The sequence below is a fragment of the Pseudorasbora parva genome, chromosome 5 (genome assembly GCF_024679245.1).
Source record: "Pseudorasbora parva isolate DD20220531a chromosome 5, ASM2467924v1, whole genome shotgun sequence".
In the NCBI taxonomy this organism is placed as follows: Eukaryota; Metazoa; Chordata; class Actinopteri; order Cypriniformes; family Gobionidae; genus Pseudorasbora; species Pseudorasbora parva.
Window position 1 is genome coordinate 36,727,818 of NC_090176.1, and position 22,102 is coordinate 36,749,919.

At 38.9% G+C, this 22,102-nt stretch overlaps 1 protein-coding gene across 1 annotated transcript; it reads left to right on the top strand.

The window, feature by feature from the left end:
• The first annotated feature begins 5,820 nt into the window (after nucleotides 1–5,820).
• On the top strand, nucleotides 5,821–21,505 carry f5 (coagulation factor V). The gene is made up of 25 exons (XM_067444130.1): nucleotides 5,821–6,021; nucleotides 6,447–6,529; nucleotides 6,646–6,768; nucleotides 7,182–7,394; nucleotides 10,355–10,516; nucleotides 10,596–10,817; nucleotides 10,984–11,149; nucleotides 11,240–11,420; nucleotides 11,533–11,629; nucleotides 13,154–13,359; nucleotides 14,493–14,643; nucleotides 14,724–14,936; nucleotides 15,033–17,274; nucleotides 17,393–17,561; nucleotides 17,664–17,900; nucleotides 18,069–18,285; nucleotides 18,447–18,626; nucleotides 18,715–18,831; nucleotides 18,921–18,992; nucleotides 19,070–19,155; nucleotides 19,252–19,407; nucleotides 20,606–20,750; nucleotides 20,831–20,982; nucleotides 21,067–21,249; nucleotides 21,341–21,505. Exons 1-25 carry the CDS (start codon nucleotides 5,879–5,881, stop codon nucleotides 21,485–21,487), a joined length of 6,063 nt encoding a protein of 2,020 aa, XP_067300231.1. The 5' UTR covers nucleotides 5,821–5,878; the 3' UTR covers nucleotides 21,488–21,505.
• The last annotated feature ends 597 nt before the right edge of the window (nucleotides 21,506–22,102 follow it).

The window sequence follows — 22,102 nt, forward strand, 5'->3', positions numbered from 1 at the left end:
GATTTGACGTTGCAGGGCAACAGACTTTGCTTATTAATAATATTAATTAGAAGAACACACTAGCGTTTCAACCAGGCGTTTTCGTTTTTATTTTTATTTTTTACAGTCTATTTTCATATTAAAATACTCATAGTCCGCAAAGGGGTATTGTATGGTTGATTTTAATCACTGAATGTAAAATCTGAAACTCATTTTGTATTCATTGTTTGGATGATGAATACATTAAAATGTTTGCAGAAAAAAAAAATAAAGAAAACAGACATTCCAAAATTTGGATTTATTTTTTCTTAGTATAGTTTAGAATTGAAAGTAGGCTAGTAACCTAGAATTAAATGCTGTTCATACAGTTATGTATGCTTTACATTTGAAAGTGTATTTAATGTTGTAAGGTTTAATTATCTGTTTATTATTTTAACATGTTTTTCATACTTGGCTGTTCTGTGTTTCCCAGCTTCGGTCTGGAAAATGTAACAACCCTAGTTTGTTAGGAAATTTCAAGCAGCCTATGTCTTCGCCCAACAGGCACTTCTTAGGGAAATTTGCTCATGTGTGAGTCATGTGCCAAATTAGTCTACGTTTGGTTTAAGAACAAATGTTGTTTTTCTTTATTAGTATTATATGACGTGATGCTCATTAGGCTATAGTGGAGGTAAGTGTTAAACAACGTTAACAAAGTGTTAAACAGTAATCTTCAGAGGCATGACTCATTTTACTCACACATTTATGCAACTTGTACACTGTAAACAAACAATGTATTAAGAAACTATTCAAGGGAAATCAAAGGGATTATGAGTAAATCCTTATAATGAAATTGCTGTCTGGGGCGGACTAGCTTATACGTTGGTTCAGCGTGTTTGTGAAGATTTCATGATCTCGGGGTAGAACCTTTTTTATCTTGAGCATATTTAGCCTAGTTAGTTGGTAGTATTATGACAATTTGTGCATGTGTAATCTGCCTGCATCATGAACATAGAAGTAGTCTTTCAAAAGGGAGGGAAACTGCACTGTTCATGGAAACGTCTCAGGTTACGTATGTAACCATGGTTCTCTGAGAGGGAATGAGACACTGCGTTGGAACGCTGCGAGAACGCTCCTGCGTGATTGCGTCATGAAGCACTCGTGAAATCAGTCCAATGGTGTGCATGAACATCACGGGCGGATGACGTCATTGACCAGGAAACTATATAAAGCATCCCCTGAACCAAACAGTGTCCGCTTCTGATAGGTCGAACAAGTCAGTCACAGGCGTGCCCGGAGTGTGGCAAAGCGACGCAGTGTCTCGTTCCCTCTTAGGGAACCATGGTTACATACGTAACCTGAGACGTTCCCTTATCGAGGGAACTCGCACTGCGTCGGAACGCTGCGGGAACTTAATACCCACGCTGCCATAACTCTCAAATGCCTGTATATGTGAAATCACTGCGCACATTATGATACAAGCACTCGAGAACCCGGAGTAGAAGCCACGTCCAGATTAAAAAAACTCATAAATGTGTGCGGAGAGGACCACCCTGCCGCATCACATACTTTCTGGAGGGAGACCCCTGACAGAAGAGCCTTAGAGGCACCATACTCCTAGTAGAATAGGCTCGGACTTTTAAAGGTGAAGGATGTCTGGCCAACTCATATGCTAATGAAATAGCCTTGACTATCCATTCACTCAGAGTCTGCTTAGAGGCAGGTTTTCCTTTACTCGGGGAGCCGAAACAGACGAATAGTTGATCAGACTTGCGCCACAGGGCAGCTCGGTGGACATCCAAGTGGATGCTGCACACTGGTGGTGGTTGAGGAGAGACCCCTGACATGAGTGTGAAGCGCTTTGGGTGTACAGAAGTACATTTGAAAGCGCTATATTAATGCCTCATTCATTCATTCATTCATTCATTCATTCATTCATTCATTCATTCATTCATTCATAAGCATTCAGCAATCTCACTGGACAGAGCAAATTTAGTTTCTCTTGGTCTAGGTTTTGAAATGGAGGTGGGGAAAAGGCCTGAAGCACTATCGGACCCGCCACATTAGTGGGGACCTTAGGGACGTAACCTTCCCTCGGGAACAGGAACGCCTTCACCATACCAGGTGCAAATTCTAAGCCAGAGGGAGCAACTGACAATGCTTGTAGATCCCCTACTCTCTTTAATGAGGAAATAGCCAGAAGAAAAAGTGTTTTTAGTGTAAGAAATTTCTCTGGCACCTCTTTGATCGGTTCAAAGGGAGCCAATGCTAGGCCTCCTAGGACTATAGCCAAATCCCAGGTCGGTACCCTTGAACGTTGGATGCTGCTGCCATTAAACCCAGCAGTTTCTGGAACTGCTTTACAGTGAGCGACTGGCCTAGCTTCACTTTGTTTACGGCCGTGTGGATCGAATCGACCCTGGCTGGTGATAGATGAGCCCTCATTGTTTTTGAATCCCACCCTACACCCAGAAAAGTGGTCACCTGAAGGGGTGACAACACACTTTTCTTCTTGTTTAGCCTTAACTCCAACTTTCTCATATGGGCAAGGACAGCATCTCGATGCTGAACCGCCATCTGTTCCGATTCTGATGGGATAAGCCAATCGTCTATATAATTCAGCACGCGGATGCCCTGGAGTCTTAAAGGAGCCAGAGCTGCATCCATGCACTTTGTGAAAGTGCGGGGTGATAAAGCTAGGCCAAATGGAAGAACCCAATATTGGTATGCTTCGCCCCCAAAAGCAAACCTGAGGAACTTCCTGTGTTGTGGAAGGATGGAGACGTGAAAATACGCGTCTTTTAGGTCTATTGTGACACACCAGTCCTTGGATCTGATCTGACACACGATCTGTTTCAGTGTGAACATTTTGAATTTTAATCTTTTTACTGCCCGATTTAACTGCCACAGATCTAGAATGGGCCGTAGCCCTCCATCCTTCTTTGAAACTATGAAGTACCAGCTGTAAAACCCTGACTCTCTGCTGTGGGGAGGGACCCTCTCTATAGCCTCTTTTTGCAGTAGCGTCTGTACTTCTTTTTCCAATACCAGAGCCTGCTCGGAGCTTACTACTCTCGAGGCTGGCCTCTGATGTAATTTGTAAGGCCAGCCCGGTGTCCTGAAACGGCGAACCGGCAGGAAGCAACCGAACTGACCCACAAAGAACCCTCCTCGGAGGGTGCGAGCTTCCTCACGACGCTACGTTTCCGGGCGGACATGGATAATTCTGCTCGCTGAGAACCACTGCGCCCCGAAACACCAGCGGTGGCGGGGTTGGCAGAACGGCCCCCTGATGGCACAGAGAGGAGAAGAGTGCCTCGGGCACACCGTCTCTCCACGGGGGGGACTGCCATCAGAAGTCTGACTCCTCTGGCGTCAGGACTTCTTCGCCGAGGCCTTCTTAGAGACGATCACAGTCCTTAGATCTGCTCTGCCTCGGGAAGACCTCGGCTGAGCGCGCTGTCCCGACCCCCAGTCTCTCTGTGGGGGAGCTCGGGAAGCCAATCTCACTTTTTGCTGTGCTCTATGGGAGGAGGACGCACTCTTCTGGGGCTGCTCACGCCCAGCAGAGACATAGACTTTGCGAGGGAGAAACTTTTGGAATGCTGCCTCCTGGCTTTTCGCCTCTTCAAACTTCTCAACGACCGTATTAACCGAGTCGCCGAAAAGGCCGGCAGCAGAGATGGGGGCATCTAATAAAACCTTTTTGTCCCTGTCTTTCATATCAGACAAATTTAACCAAAGGTGTCTCTCCGTGGCCACCAGTGCTGCCATAGAGTGGCCGATGGATTTTGCCGTCTCCCTGGTGGCCCGGAGAGATAAATCAGCTGCTCTCCTAATCTCTGCTATAGTCTCTCTCTCCACTTCCTCACATTCATCGTCTATGTCTTTTAGCAGGTCAGCCTGATATGCCATAGTGTGTAAACTGGCGGCCGCCTGACCTGCTGCCGAGTACGCCCTACCCACCAAGACAGACGTTGTTTTTACTGGCTTAGTGGGCAGCTGCGGGGCTTTATGCGATGATGCAGACTCGGGGGAGAGATAGCTCGCAAGCATCTCTTCCACCCGAGGCATCGCCGCATAACCATTTTCCTTTAAACCCACAATATTTGAATATTCGGATGTTATAGGGTTATAAACTCTAAATGATGCTGGTTTATTCCACGACCTCGACACCTCGGTGTGGAGGTCGGGAAAAAACAGGTAAGCCCTGCTTTTGAGGCTGCACTCTCGATGGCAGAAAGCGCTCGTCTAGTTTGCTTTTTGTTTGACGGGCTTCCTGCTTATCGGCAAAATCTAGATTTAATCCGGCAACAGCGCGAGTAACAACCTCAATAAGCTCCTCCTGTGCGTGTGTGCTTTGTAACTGAGGTGGCGAAAAATTCTCAATCTCTTCAACCAGGCTCACGACATCCAGCTCCTTAAGGTGCAGATCCACTTGTCCGTGCAACACTTCTGTCGCGTCGCGCTCCACTTTATTCCTATGGGTGACGTCAAGCGACTTTAACGTGCCCGCATAGCATTCCGGGAAGGCAGCGCTGCATTTGAAAAAATGCTGCGCATCAAAAAAGCTGACAGATTCCCATCTTTATGCAAGAACGCGACGCGACTATCCAATAGAAGTAGAGCACATGGAGACTGGGGGAAGTCTCTCGCGGGTCATTTGTTTTTCATTCCCCGCTGGCTCAAAAGCACGCCCATAGCAGTAAACTTGAGGAACGCCATCAACGCACAAATGAGGGGAAGCGTCACAACATCGCACTTCAGTCGTGTCGCAAAAGTGGATCTCCACGGTCAGAGCTAGAGTGTCGCTGCACCTGCGCTTCAGCGTGAGCAGAAGAAACCGCAGCACGTGCTTCTGACTCACGAACTGAAGCGTCAGATCTAGCAGGTAAAGGCATAGACAGGGGATCACCCGTCTCTAGCCCCGCCGCTAGATCCATCTGCGAACCCCGGGAAGAAAGCCTTCGCTGTGCCTTGGCAGCAGCGGGACCCGCCCCCTGGGGAACGAGCTGAAGCACCCTCCTCAAAGAGTGCTCAATGGGACCGGAGAGTTCTCATTGCCATTCTCTCACAATGCACACAGGAAGCCATTTTATCCATCCTGCAGCAGTAGTGCACACATTACGCAAAAGACGCTGACTGACCGCAGTAAGGGGGAAGTGGTCTATCTATCAGCTCGAGACTCCTGTCAAGACAACGACCATGCTGGCGTGTAGAAAGACGATTTGGCCACATGTGGGCTATTTATATATGCGGTTTAAATTTCCCATAAGCAAAAAAGTGGCTACAATACAAGGCAAAAGTTGCACAATACATAACAGTGCAGTACGAGTGGAAGGTCTTAAGAATTTTTTTTTTTTTTTAATTAATATTTTTTAAAGGCTGATAAGGCCTAGGCTAGGTTTAAAAAATCATTTTAATGGCTACTAAAAGGACGTCGTTGCCATTAAAGTGAAATGACTGAAGATTTAATGTATACTGCATTTATTTTTGCAAGGCCAGAAACTGAAGCCCACGATTCATCTAGGCCTATTCAAAATTCAAATTAAGCACTAAGTAGCATTTGTTTCCAAAGGGAGGGATTCAGCTCAGCTGGCACTGACAAATATGTGCATGGACACTTAGTGTTTTCCATTCTTGTCAACAGGACATTTGCTTACAAAAATAAAATAGTTTTACAAGTTCAGAAAATCCTTAGAGTACTAACAATGACTAAACAAAAACAAGAAGTGTCAGTTATTTGATAATGATAGTGCGCTGCCCTAGAACACAGTGTTTGAACATGCAAGTGAAGTGTGCGTCTGCGTGAGTGTTCAACAGGGGGGGGGGAGATAAAGCTCACTGTCATTTCTCTTAAAGTTCAGAATTTCCTGCACTCCAGGACAGACTGTTTCTACCTGGAGTTTCGTTGTCAGATATGAAACTCCACTCGTGGGCAGGGACCCTATGTGGTTTGACTTTTCTGGGATATCTGTGTCAATGTGTAACAGCTGTGGAGAGACACTATTACATTGCAGCTGTTAATATAAACTGGGACTACACATCTGGCGGACAGCAAAGGTATGAAAAATAGCATTATTTGTTGGGATTCAAATTAATTCTTATATTTTTAGAAGCTGAGTTATTGATTGTTTGCCTTGTATTTGATGGGTTCTTGTATTTCAGAGATAAAGTCACTGTTGTAAAACTGTATCAAATAATTATATTTATGTACAGAGACTATGTGACAATTAGCATTCAAACATAATATTTAAATATACATTTTATGAGTAAGAAAATCTAGGACATGTGACAAAGACATTTTTGTATGAAATACAAACATACCAAAATAGACAAAATGTTAAACCAGAAATATATGAACAGTTATGTGAAAACTAATTCAACAATTATAAATAATACACACAAATAACCCATTTGGTATATTTATTATTATTATTATTTTGCTCTGTCACATGGCCCATTGATTTGTTGCTGTTGTACTCCAGGACTGGACCATCGTATAAAAAAGTAGTATACAGGGAGTACAATGAGGGATTCACGCAGCCTAAAACACATCCCTTGTCCTCAGGTACCGGTACTGGAACACCAATTGATTTTGTTTTGCATCAAAATCCATTAATTCATTGTTAATACATGAAAATTCATGTTTATGCATCTGTCATTTACACTAACATAATGTTCTAGGGTTACTTGGGCCTACATTACGCGGACAAGAGGGCGACACAATCATTGTCACATTCAAGAACATGGCTGATCATCCCTGCAGCATCCACCCCCACGGCATAGCTTACGAGAAGAAGTCAGAGGGTGTGTGGTCTAATGTGGTTTCAGTAACAGTATGATTGATGCAATAGTGTCGTAATATATGGCACACTTGTAACAAATAGACACTGTGCTGTAGGAAATTATAGAGATGATACATTCGAGGAATGTTGTTTAGGGGAAATTATGGATTATTTTAGTGGTCATCATTTAGCTGAGTAAACACCTTGAGCAACACAAACATCTGTGTTTGATTTCTTTGGAAATATTAACCCAGGATACAAATTAACCACAGTCTGTACCTAAGTCCAAAGTAGTGAGTCAAATAAATATTTACTTATACAATAAAGCACTTTTTTTTTTACCCAAGGTTTAATTTCATTCATATATACATCAATATTAGTTTCATTTATCTATTTGAAGCTGCAACCTTTTTGCACTACTAATGTTTCCATTAGGATCTTCATACTTTGACAACACCTCACTCCTTGAGAAAATGGATGACATAATTTTCCCCGGCCAAGAGCACACATACCATTGGGAGGTGACATCTGAGGTGACCCCCATGGCTGCGGACCCCCCATGCATCACCTATACATACCTTTCCCACCATGACATTGTCAAGGACTACAATACAGGGTTAATAGGCGCACTGCTGATCTGCAAGAAAGGTATGTGAGGAAAAAAACAAGATCCTAGATTTAAATGTGATGTTAATGACATTTATACTTAGATGGGTTAAAAATTTTGTTCACCCAAATATTTAATGTCATTAATTACTCACCTTCATGTCGTTCCAAACCCATAACACCGCAATTTCCCTTTGGGGATTATTAAAGTTTTTCTATTCTATAAGACGTTAGTTCATCTCCGGAAGAGAGTTTTATAACAGCAATGTCATTACACTCTCGAGACCCAGAAAAGTAGTAAAGACATTGTTAAAAAAATGCAGCGGTTCAACCTTTATGTTATGAAGCAAAAAGAATACTATTTTGCACGCATGTGTCATGGTGCTCACTTAAAGGGTTACTTCACCACTTTTTCATATTAAACTATGTTATTCCCTTAACTAAAACGAGTTGATACATACCTCTCTCGTCTCAGTGCGTGCACTTAATCTCTCTGACGGGCAGTGATGATCTGATAGCATTTAGCTTAGCCCACTAAGCCCAGCTCATTCACTATGGAACCAAACAGAGATCAAGTTAGAAGTACCAAACACCTCCATGTGTTTGTTCCGGCCGAAACATCTTCCCTCACATCTCCCTATTGACAGAAATGAGAGAGTGAGGGGGAGGTGTGAGGAAAGATGTTTCGGCCGGAACTTTTTACTGCGCCGAGCCGAAGTACTCTCAGAAGTGCTAATCCGCCATACATTATAGTTCTCCTTTTTAATCCGATTAGAAACGTGCCACGTTTTATTTTGTCAGCATGCTTGATCGTTCAACTACTCGTGTAACTGTATTTAAATAGGGGAAACGTGGAGGTGTTTGGTACTTCTAACTTGATCTCTGTTTGGTACCATAGTGAATGAACTGGGCTTAGTGGGCTAAGCTAAATGCTATCAGATCGTCACTGCGTGTCAGAAAGATTAAGTGCACGCACTGAGACGAGAGAGGTATGTATCAACTCGTTTAAGTTAAGGGAATAACATAGTTTTATATGAAAAGGCAGTGAAGTATCCCTTTAAACAGAGTCAGAGACTGACACAGAAGAGAAGAAATATGTTAAATAAAGGTTTTTTTGGGGCACAAAAAGTATTCTCGTCGCTTCATTAAGGCTGAACCACTGTAGACACATGGACTATATTAATAACATCTTTACTACTTTTCTGGACCTTGAAAGTGGTAATAGTGTTGCTGTCTATGGGGTGTCAAAAAGCTCTCTGATTTTTATTTGTCTTCCGAAGATGAACAAAGGTCTTACAGGTTTGGAATGACATGAGAGTGAGGAAATAATAACAGAATTCTCTTTTTTGGGTGAACTACCCCTTTAAGACTCTCCTTGAACATTTCATTTTGACCACTACATCTCATCTCAACAAATTAACTAAATCAATTTTGCTGTTATTTATCTTGACTGTTAAAAATATTCCATCTTATCACTTATGAGGTTAAATTATGTTTTTGACAATGGATTATAGTGATCTGTAAATTTATGTTATTTTAGATATCAAAAGTTTTTGCCTATTTGTAAATGGGGGGGCTTGTGAACATAATTCATTTAGATTTTTTTTATTTAAGTCAAAAGCACAAGTTAAACTCTTAGAATTGGGGCAAAAGCCCTTACAAAACAAAAATATATTGCAATATATTTGAAAATATCATGCAATATATTCACATATATGGGATTTAATATTTATATTTTCCAATATATTGCAATATATTGAAAGCGGCAATCATTTGTATATTTTGCAATATATTGCATGAATATATAATATATTTTATAATACCATCAATATATTATTCCATATACTAAAATATATTTCAAGAAAATATATTGGTAAATATATTTTCCTTTCGTAAGGGAGGCTATCAATGGCATGCCGTTCAATTAGTTTTTTTTTTATATTAGCTTTAAAATGGAAAAGTTGATTTAATGTCAATTTTACATACAATTGGAAAAAACCTATACAGTGAAACCAATAATGGAATATTTTATAGTAATAATATTGCCATTGCTACCATTGTACTGTAAATAAAAAAGTATTTAATAATAATAATAATAATACTTTTATTTTACACAACAACATAATTTCTTATATCCATACATAATGTCTTCATTTCTTTGCTTTCAAATGTTAAACAGAGATTTAATTTAGGCAGAAAACAGCAGCTTTTGCTTTTTTGACAACTCAAAGGCGTGATTCTCATTTCATTGCCGGCGATTCATTAAATGCCTATTATGGATTTTAAATGGTGATTTTTGCAGAAACAGAATCATTCAGGCTACGTTCACATTGTCAGTCTTCAGGATTGACAACCACATTTACATACAGATGTGCATCTCAAAATGTCTCATTCACACAACTTACAGTATAGCTATAGCATCTCGAATATTGTAAATTTGTAAGTCGAGTTTATCTGTCAAATCTTCATTAACTAAAAGCAGCTTTTAGATCTGGGTGAAGATGCTGAGCATTTGATTTGTTTAGAACACAAAACTAGCTTGAACCCTAGTGGAGAACAGAGACTGGATGTATATTGAAATTCTTCAGATGACAGACAGCTCATCTCTGTCACTGTAAGTTACTGAAACCACACACAAAAACCCACAGCACAAGGAGGACCTGAGTTTATACAGCAGAGGGGATCTTTCACAGACAGACAACTAGTTGTGCAGTCCAGTTCTATTCACACAGTTTTTCCTAGAACACTTTTGAAAGTTCTGAAAATGGATGGGAGTTCGGTTATAGAATGCGGCCTCTGTCAGAAAATTAACAAATGTGTTCATTTCTTTTCAACAAATAGTTAATTTTCATTCTGTACATGCTGAACTTATTTTCAAATGTTATGCTACAAAGTGTTTTAAGGAGGACATATCTCCCCAGCTTATCATTTTGACTTTCCCAGAAATTACAAATATAAACAGCTCTGTTTGTTTAGACGATTAAAACGTCCTTGTCCCACAGGCACCCTAGACAGCTCCGGAAATCAGATTAATTTCCATCAGGAGGCTGTGCTGTTGTTCGGAGTGTTTGATGAGAGCAAAAGCTGGTACAGCAAAGGGGACAGTCCACAGGCACAGGATGTGAAATACACTATAAATGGCTACACAAATGGCTCTGTACCAGGTTGGTTTGGTGCATTTCCCACATAACATGTTCATTTCTGCAAATCTACTTAAGTGTAAAACTCCTTGTCGTCCTCTAGATTTGGAAATCTGTGCCCACTCCAAAGTCAGCTGGCACCTGCTGGGAATGAGCGCTGAGCCAGAGCTCTTCTCTGTACACTTTAATGGGCAAGTCCTTTTGCATGATGGGCATAAAACCTCAACTGTTGGCATCATAAGTGGAACTGCAACTAGTGCTAGTATGACTGGTGTCCATCCCGGCCGCTGGCTCTTTTCCTCTCACATTAGCAGGCACTTGGAAGGTAAGACCTGCCGGAGAAACCACAAAACATCATGAATTATTCATTAAAAACACACACATTTACAGTCTCTATTTCATAGCTTTGAAGAATAACTAACGCTGACAGTTCGTAGATTATAAAAGTGATTACTGTGCAATACGTTGAAAATGTGATGTAAAATTTGCAGCCGGCTTGCATGGATACCTAAATATCAGGATGTGTGATGAGTACACAGCACCAAAAAGAAGACTTACTATCCAAGAGAGACAAGAAAGCCAAGAATGGACTTACTATATAGCAGCAGAAGAGATCATTTGGGATTATGCTCCAAATATGCCAGACAACATTGATGGGTATGTGCATCATGATTCATCAACAGCACATGCCCTTCTTGTGTGAGCTCCATTCTAATGTTTGTTTTTTTCTCACTTTATATCACCTAGTGATTTCCGAATAAAATATTTAAAGCAGGGGGCTCAGCGGATAGGTAAAAAATACAAAAAAGCTGTTTTTACCCAGTATAAAGATAGCACGTTTAAAGAGAGAGCAGAAGATAAGCAGAGAAAGAAGGAGCTTGGGATTCTCGGGCCAGTGATAAGAGCCCAAATCAGAGATGTCATAAAGGTAAAGCTTATCACATAATCACAGCTGTATTTTATTTTTGTGATTAAAGGCAAACAGAAGAATATAATGTTTTTGGTCAGGATGCACAATGATTGTGATTTTGTTTCTATAGATTGTCTTTAAAAACAAAGCATCACGTCCGTATAGTATCTATCCTCATGGACTGACCATTGATAAAGAAGCAGAAGGAGCCAGTTATCCTGAGGGAGGTTCGTCTAATATCTATGAATCTGCACTATTCACATGCATGCAATTCCTCCAAGTACTTCTATTTAAATAAGCATAGAGCATTAGAAGATATTCTGATATATCTAATGTAGGGTTGCACAATTTATTGAAATCAAATCTAAATAGTGTGATTATTAAATCGCGAAGGCTGCAATTTATTTAAAAAATGATATATGTGTTTCTTGTTTCAGAGGTAAGTGCTGCACTGTGCAAAAACATTATTCGTTTTTGTTTCAGCATCTCAGTGTCATGGTGGGTTATTGCAGTGAAGCACACAACAAAAGGAGTAGAAAACAGAAACAGTCTTTATTAAATCCAAACAGAAAACTCAGGAGATTGCAGGAGAAAACAATAACAAACACTGATAATACCAGACAATAAACTGAACAAAACAGGGAGTATATACAGAGAAGCAAACAAGGGAGCTAAAGGATACACAGGTGTAATTAATCAGGAATAAAACACACAGGAAATCAGGAAACAGGGACAACCGAACTAATTTTTCCGCGAGTTTTCCGCGTACAGACGGCAACGCTGTGAAAATGATCCCCATTCACACAGATACGCAAAACCAACTAAAGTTCTGCTGCTAGGCCATTAGATGGTGATGAAGCACTATAGAGTGAACATTTAATACGCATGTGCTTGGCTTCACCGTTTTAACAGATTCACATTTTTGTTGTTTACACACAACAGACAGTTTTCAAAAACTTGTACTTTGAAACCCGTTTTCAAAAGTTTGCAGTTCAGACACCCAAACACAGTTGTCATGTAAATGAACGGCCAAAAAGCATAAAAGTTGTTTTTTTTTTGTTTGTTTTTTGTCATATAAACAGCCCCTAAAACACAGTGAAACTAAACATAATTCTGACACTAAGAGCATCTTGGAAAACACTAAAAACACATTTATCACGCATGTAAATGAACACAGTGCCACGCTTCACTCTGAACCAAGCAACACATTTAAAACACACATTTTCCCCTCAGTATCACACAGCTCTAATCTATAAACTTCTTTATCCATGCCGAAGATACCTGTAAAATAAATGTGCAGTGTATAGTATTTATGAGGATCTAATTACAGAAATGCAATATAATATACATAACTATGTTTTCATTGGTGTATAAATACATTACATAATGTACCGTTATGTTTGAGCTATTATGTACAATATATGACGTACCTTAGAATGAGCCATTTCTATCTACATACACTGCGAGTCCCCTTACAGTGAAATTGCTATTTTGTGCAGCCATGTTTCTATAGTAGCTCTAAACTGAAAAACTTCTATAGAGCGCTAGTAACTTTATGCTCTCTCCGACGATGACATTTTTGTCCTGTGTTGGCCCCCGTAGCTTCATGTTCTTCAAAAGAAAGGGGTGAATGGTGGGTAATTGTAATACACAACCTCACCGCTAGATGCTGCTAAAAATCACACACTGCACCTTTAAGTGCGACTTAACCGAGAAAATGTATTGAAACAAACCTGCTGTTTATTTGAAAGGGAACCATACACATGGCATTCAGCCAGGAGAGACCTACACCTATACATGGAGTGTGTCTGAGGAAGATGTACCAATGGACAGTGACCCCAGATGTCTGACCAGGATGTACCACAGTGCAGTGGACATTCCTCGAGACATTGCTTCTGGTCTTGTGGGTCCTCTTCTCATCTGTAAAAGCCAGTCTCTCACGAAAAAGAATATCCAGGTATGAAAAAGCACTTTCCATTAGCGATATATTAGGTCACAGAATTAGAGTCGGATGACACAATATATATATGTTTTCCAAATTCTTAGTATATCTTTGGAACTTTAAATAAAAATGTTCAATAGGGATCTAGTACAAGAACTATTTGTATAAAGAGTAAAAAGATTTGAAACAGTATATATATATATATATATATATATATATATATATATATATATATATATATATATATATATATATTAAATGATAAAAGAACCCCAGTTTTGGTTTAAGCTTCTTCAGCAGATTATCAATGTGTACATTAAAATATAAAATAATGTTTTTAACTAACCATATACGTAAATATTTATAGGAACTAACTCTTTTTATGGTAGTACCATATAAAGTGGACATTAGCACGTCAGTTAACTCTAAATGAGTATGATTAAAAATCATATATTTAATCGTTTTAATTTAGTTTAACACTAATTTCAACTGTGCCAATGAATGTTTAATAACGTTAAATGCATTATGTAAATGTAGTAATGCTTTATTTAAAGATGACACTGCAGTATAAAAGATTGTGTCATCAGCGTACAGATGTATTTTAGGGGAGTTCAGTCCAAAACCTAAATCAGTCCCTGAAGGACTTCAAGTATTTTTTACTTGATGGAACGATGAACTATAGTTTATCGTATAGTTTTTTAAACATACATATTATTTTCAAACCATTTTAGAGAAGCCTTAATAAAACCTATAGACCTACATTTCTGTAACAATAAATTATGGTCAACAAAAACAAAAGCTTGAAAGGTCCACAAAAAATGCTGCACAGGACTTTTGCTATCTAAGGAGTTTATAATATCGTTTGTGACAAGCAAAGCCGCAGTTATGGTACTATGACCTCTTCTAAAACCCAAATGGTGCTCATTAAGGATCTTATTATCAGTTTAAAAAAATATTTGATAATTTATCAATGATTTGAATAGCTAGAACTGGTAATTATAATTATTCTGTAACTATACTGGTAATTAATAAATGTGAGTAATGGTTTATGTTGAGTGTTTCAAAGTTATGATACTCTGTTATGGTTAACATGCTAATAACTAAGATGGTAGCGAAGCAGCTCACACAGCAATTCTTCTCCATTGCAGCTAAAAGCTGACAAAGAACAGCATGCCATGTTTACAGTTTTTGATGAAAACAAGAGCTGGTACCATGATGAGAACGTTAACACATACTGCAGTGACCCCAAAAGAGTTAAAAGAGATGATCCAGAGTTTTACAAATCAAATGTTATGCACAGTGAGTGGTTTTCTGATGTAATCATATCAGTGTTGTTGATTCATATATGGTGCATAATGTATTTATTGCAACTCTTACAGCAATCAATGGTTATGTTTATGAAAGTGGCCAAGATTTGGGATTTTGTCATGGTGAAATTGTGACCTGGCATGTGTCGAATGTTGGTGATCAAGATTACATCCAGACTGCCACATTTTATGGCCATACATTTGAGCTAAAAAAAAGAGAAGAGGATATACTCAGTCTGTTTCCCATGACTGGTGAAACAATCTCTATGAACATGGTTAATATAGGTGAGTATCAAAATTATTTATAATTATTTTATTTTAAGATTTAAATATTGAGTTTAAAAAAAGATGAATATGACATCGACATTCTCCACTTAATAGGTATTTGGCTCTTAGCATCACTGAACTCTCATGATTCCACTAAAGGGATGAGGATGAAATTCAAGGACCTTGAATGCTTCAGAGATTATGTAATGGAATATGAATACGAGTCAGAATTCACTGTATTGAAACCTGTGCCCATCACTGACATCAAAAAAGAGGAACCAAAACCAGTAGACCCTGGCTTTATTGATGAGGATACTGAAAACTATGCAGATTACTTAGGTTTGAGGACGTCTAAAAATACAACAGGTGACTTTGAGCAAGTAGATTTGTCAATCCTAGATGATGATTTATTGCCAACTGTTGAGGCACAAACTCCAGCCAATTTAGCAGTAGAAGTTGAGCAAATTGACCTTTCGATGCAAGATCATGATGATGGTTTATTGCCGACTGTTGAGGCCGTTGCCATAGACAATGAGTTGGACAAATCACACAATGTTACTTTAGAAACTTTCAATCAGACTCAGACTCATGGTTTATCAGCTGAGGCGGCTGGTTTTGACAAGATACAATCTTCATATAAAGTCCTGAATGAGAGCACAGAAGAGACATTGCTAGACATTGTGAGCATTTTTGTATCCAATTCAGAGGACATCCCAAACAATGAAAAGGACAGTATTATCTCACATTTTCCAGTTGTAGAAAGAAAGGTTCGCAGTCTACCAACAAAGCCAGTGAATGAAACAGAAAGTGTATCCACGAACATCACTCTGGATATTCAAATAAATGCCAACATAGCAGAAAACAGCAGTTCATCATTAGAGACAGAAAGTGTCTCGGCTAATACTACTCATGCTCCAATTATTGAAACAAACATTACTCACACAATGAATGAAACAGACAGTTTCCCCACTAATTCGAGTATCACTTCATCTGATGCTCCAAATGGTGACAAAAACATCACCATGGAGGATAACAATGCATATTTAAATTCATCTGAATCAAAGCTATCAAACCAAACCTTGATAAACAAAACAGTTATTCAAGATAAGCTAAATGCTAAAAATAGCACTGACATAGCAGACGGTGACCGTGATAGTTCGGGTAACGTCTTCATATACAACGTGCCTGGTGCTGACTCTCTGTCCAATATCTCAGAGACACAAGTTGAGGAGGATTTTGTGCTTCTGGACAGTGTCAATGAAATTTCAACAGATTTGGTGGATTATGATGTCTCACTTTTGGACACACTAGAGGACAGCGGTGAACTAACTGAAAACTCAACAAGGATTCAGGAACTCAACAGCACAAATGGGACTTACACCAGTGAGATGTTTTCCCAGATAAATTCTGAAACTGAGAGCGGTTTTAATCTCAATTTGTCTTTGCCATTGAGAAACAGCACTGCACAGAGCAGTGAGTCTGAATCTTCAAATGCAACTATGTCTGATTTCAGCCTTGCCCCTGAAACTGAAGAGAACAGAACATCATCCACTAATGATTCAACGCAATCTCTCAGTGAAATCTCGTGGAATGCATCACAGCCCTTAATTTTAGACAGTAAAGAGAATACATCCTTTCCCCTTGGCCATTTCAATGTTTCATTAACGAAGAACAGCTTAGAAAGCGAAAGTGAAGAGGAAGTGGTCATCTATCTGAAGAACAATCACAGCGAGGCTATACTCACATCTCGTATCGACCCAAAAGAAGAGCACTGGGGTTATGAAGGCAAAAATGAACTGGTTCATATGGAGAGCCCAGATCACATGAAAAAATACATAGATGGAGTCAATTCAAATAAGCCAAAGAGCAAAAAGGAGGAAAAGAAAAAAAAAGTAGTTCACCAGAGGGTAAAGCCGAGAAAGGGATATGGCATGAAGACGAAGAAAAGGAAGGAGTATAAGCCACAGCAACGTTCTGCTTTTTCTCCAAGGGGTCTTTCTCCAAGAGGTTTTGGACCTTCTGTGTTTACCCCAAGGGGAATCAAGCCTGTTTTAAACGAGGACGACTTGATGGGAAAGGACATTGTCATAGGAGTGCCGAGACGGGATTTCAATGACTATGAGTTATATGTTCCAAAACAAGAACAGGAAAATGATATTGATGGTTTGTTTGAACCCCAAGAAGAATATGAATATGTAGAGTACAAAGATCCTTACAGCACATCAGCAGATGTTCAAAGCCCAGGTCTTGATACAACATCCCAGCATTTCTTAAAAATGGCTGAAGACAAGGATACCAGGACTTATTTCATCTCAGTTGAAGAGGAAGAATGGGATTATGCTGGGTATGGGCAGAGGTACTACCAGCATCAAGTATTTCAAATAATAACACAATTTTGCATTTCTAGAAATAAAAACAACTAATTATATGAGACTTATTCATTTGTGAAATTACTTTGCTTTATGTTTTCCAAGGAGACTTGATAAAACATCTCATAACGATAGGCCCACGGCTTTCAAAAAAGTGGTATTCAGAAAGTACCTGGACAGGGCCTTTAGTATCCGAGACATCCGAGGCGAAATGGATGAACACTTGGGAATTCTGGGTCCGGTTATTAAAGCTGAAGTTGATCAGACTGTTCTGGTACACCATTAAACATCTGAACATGCTTGTGCATAAATGAGAATTAGAAGCAAATCATATGAAATAAACATTAACAATTACATTTTCTGTTTTCCGTGCTAGGTATTTTTCAGGAACCTTGCCAGCCGTCCGTACTCCTTGCATGCAAAAGGAGTAAAATACTTAAAACAAATGGAAGGCTTAAGTTATGATGACCAATCACCATACTGGTACAAACAGGATGATGAAATTCAACCCAACAGCACCTTTACCTACATGTGGACTATAAATTCCAAATCTGGACCTCAAAATAATGAATCTGACTGTCGAACATGGGCCTACTACTCTGCAGTGAATCCGGTAAGCATAAATGTTTCTTCATATTCCTTCAAGGAGCAAGCACTTAACCCAAGATTGCTTCAGGGAGCAATCCATTTAATAAATGCACTGTAAGCTAATTTGGATGAAAACGAGTGCAAAATGACTACAATTAATTTTTACTTACAACTGAATTACTTTCTCACACAGGAGAGAGATATAAACTCTGGACTGATTGGGCCGCTTCTGGTGTGTAGAAAGGGTACACTGGATAAAAAGCCCATGGACAGACGAGAGTTTGTCCTGCTCTTTATGACATTTGATGAGAATAAGAGCTGGTACTATGAGGAGAATAGGAAGAGGATTGAAAGTAAAAACAGAAGAGCAATCATGGATCCAAAATTTCATGATAATTTAAAGTTTGATGGTAAGAAAATGGGTTATTTTCAGCTATTTTTTTTCAGCATCATTGGATTAAAACAAACTAAATTGGAGGAAGTATTGAGAAATAAAAACTGCTTAACAAAATTACATATATTTTAAATATACTAATATTTATATCTTATTTGTTTTTATTTGTTTCATCAGCTATCAATGGCATAATATACAGTCTCAAAGGACTTAGAATGTACACAAATCAGTTAGTGAAGTGGCATCTGATCAACATGGGCTCTCCCAAAGACCTCCACAGTGTCCATTTCCATGGTCAAACATTCATAAATAAGGAATTAAAGGACCACCGTCAGGGAGTTTACCCCCTTTTACCAGGTTTGTAGGGGTGTTAGAATATACCTACATAATCTAAAAAATAAAATAAAAATGTAAAAGCCATTCACACTCAGCCCCCATCATTTAGGTGGATTTGCCACATTGGAAATGTTGCCTTCAAAGCCTGGTCTCTGGCAGCTGGAGTCTGAAGTTGGACTTTCACAGCAGAGAGGAATGCAGACACTATTCCTCTTGTTAGATAATGGTATGGTATAGACATTTCACATAGCTGATCTTATTACAGTAAAACAACATTCCGTCATATCTTAAAATCTTACTTGGTCTGTTTTGCAGACTGTGCTCACCCTCTTGGCCTCGTCTCTGGAACTGTGCAAGATGAACACATAACAGCATCTCACTATAGAGGTAGGATCTGAAAGCATAGTTTTTTTAAGTAGCATAGTCATGTTCACACTATTAACACATTTACCTTTGTTTTTAAGGACAATGGTCTCCTCATTTGGCCAGACTACATAATACAGGGAAATACAATGCATGGAGTACAACAAAAACAGGACAACATATTCAGGTAGCCCCTCATAATGGTCTGCAGACAGTTAATGCATAAATAAAGAAATGCTAATGAATGACTAGTTACTTGAGGACGTTCTATCCTGCATTCCAGGTGGACTTTCAGAGGCCGGTAGCGATTAGTAAAGTTGCCACACAGGGAGCCAAGCAATTCTTAAAACATAATTTTGTGCTGAACTACACCATTTCCTACAGTACAGACAAAAAGAAGTGGATCTACTACAAGGGAGACAGTAATACTGTCAGAAAGGCAAGTGACTATTTCTGTGTGGTTTTACACTAAATGCACATTTCAGCAAACTGGCCTGTTCGCACTAAACACATTTTTCCATTCCACTTCACTGCTTTTTAATTGTTTTTCTATGTAAAAACAGAGAAAACCAATTAGGGCAGGGACAGCCCAGTTTAGTTCCAACCCTGATAAAACTCACCTGCCTGTAGCTTTCTAGTAATCCTGAAGACATTGATTTGCAGTCTTAGCGATAACGCATTACAAGTAATGGGATTACTTTTTTAAAATAACCTATTACTTTTAAATTTTCTACAAAATATCTGATTAACTTGCGTTGTTGAGTAAGTTACTTTGTTTTCCCATTTATTGATCGGCACCTCACTTCCGTCCCAATGTTAAGAGAAATCGGTAATTAGGTTGTGTTGTGTCGTGTTGCGTTGCGTTGTGTGCGCTTTGTAAACATGATGGTTATTGTAGTTCTAGACTAAATGTGAGCACTCATCTCACTTGCAGAAAAATAGATTCAGTATTCCTCCTCAAAATGTATAAAAACTGTGCAATGCAAACAGACCTGCAGTAAATAAATATGTTAAATAAAATAAATATACTTTGTGTACTTAATCTCACATTATTAACTAATGTCTTTGCTACTGACCTTTGATGATTCAGTTCAACCAAACCTAGTAAAAATGACTTTAGATAAACATCAAAATTGGGGTTTCTGCTTCCTATTCTTCTGTATCCAGAATAGCAGCACAGATGAAAGATTAGTTTGAGCTGTTCCCTCTAATGTATAGAAGCAAATTTGCTTCTGCCTGTGGCTTATTCTTTTCCCTTTTGTTGTAAAGGTGCCTTTACATTTGCCAAAAATAGAACTTTTGTTGTGGGGATTGCTTTTAAAAGTAACTTTTGTTGGGGGGATTACTTTTAAATGTAACTTTCCCCAACAGTATTTATTAGCTTTTTCAGGTGTCTTTGATTAGGGTTGGGGTTGATTACCTTTGAATATTGTTTTGGACATTAGGAGGCCTTGGAGTTGAAAAGCTTAAGAAGCAGTGCATTAGACGGATGTCTTAGGCTTTGACACTACTTCTCACTGCTTTTTTAGCACCACATTATTTTTAAGATGTGGCATGTTAATCACTTAAACACATCTCAATACCTATATTGATTATTATGTTTTATCAGAACGTGTTCTGTTTTTCATTGCCAACAGACTCTTGACGGGAACACTGACGCTTATGATACGAAGGAGAATATATTTTTCCCACCTCTGATTGGTCGATACGTGAGGCTACATCCTTTACATTCTTACAACTACCCAACTGTCCGTTTGGAGTACTTTGGTTGTGAGATTGATGGTATGGATGAAAATCAAACAGATTTTGTTTCCCAATAAGGTTCAGATCCATTGTACCAAACCTTCTCATTGTGCTGGCAGGTTGTTCTCTGCCATTGGGAGTGGAAAGTGGCCTTATTGAAGATACTCAAATCACTGCCAGTTCTGTGGCCTCCAGTTGGTATTCTGGACAGTGGCATCCTTGGTATGCACGCTTAAATAAGCAAGGGACCGTCAATGCATGGCAAGCCAAGGTATACTTAATAAATAAAACCTTTAATGGTACTGTTACACTTCAATTAAACCTCAAGCCTCACTAAATTGTCTGCAATTTACAGAACAATGATATTCAGCCATGGATCCAAGTGGAACTCAAGGAGATTAAGAAAATAACTGGAATTATAACACAGGGGGCCAAATCGTTAGGCAATGAGATGTTTGTGACAGCATATACTCTGGAGTACAGTGAAGATGGAAAAAGATGGACAAAGTACACAGATGATGAGGATTATGAACAAAAGGTAATCAACCTCACTTTTTGGGTTTACATTTGTGGAAAACCTACCTTGTTGTATATCTCCAGAATGACAGAGTGACTTCTTTTATTTCCAGACTTTTCAAGGCAACACAGATAACAATGGCCAAGTTAAGAACTACATCCACCCAGCAATATTTTCCAGATTCATCCGAATTATTCCAAAACAATGGCGGAAATCCATTACTATGAGGATTGAGCTGCTGGGTTGTGATTTTGAATAAACACTGTGCTGTCTTTCACTAATGTGTCAATATATGTTTATAAAATACATATGTTGTGTGTTAGAATTAAATATGTAATGCCAAACATCTGAATAACATTATGGATAATTTCCCAAAAATGTTAATGTTATTGTGTTCCCACATTAATAATGGCTATAATTTCTTAATATTAATCAAATCAGAAAGCGCTTTATTGCCAGTTATATTTACACACATAATGAATTTGTCTTGGTGACAGGCACTTCCAGTGCAGAAGGAAAGTACAGACATGCATAGGAATTAAAACACACAAAAAGAAAGGAAGGAAGATAATAATTATTATCACAGCATACATACGCCACCTAGTGTTGATTGAATGTCTGCTCGCTCTCGCACACACACACACACGCACACACACACACACACACATATATATAAGTGAATGCAACATAATGCTTTGGTGGTCTTGGTCAAAAGAATCAGCTTTAACCACTGTATAAACTGTCAAGAGTTTTCCCTCTTTCATAATCGGCCAAAATATTACAATCCATGTTATGGAACTTAATTCCTTTTAAGATTTCTGACTCAGACTAAGCAAATAAAGTATTTATTTTTAAATTACTGAATGATTTCTAT

Coding starts and splice junctions, on each gene's coding strand:
- f5 (XM_067444130.1), top strand. CDS start 5,879: ATGAAACTCCACTCGTGGGCAGGGACCCTATGTGGTTTGACTTTTCTG. Junction 17,562..17,663: donor AAGTTGATCAGACTGTTCTG/GTACACCATTAA, acceptor TTTCCGTGCTAG/GTATTTTTCAGGAACCTTGC. Junction 19,408..20,605: donor ACAGTAATACTGTCAGAAAG/GCAAGTGACTAT, acceptor CATTGCCAACAG/ACTCTTGACGGGAACACTGA.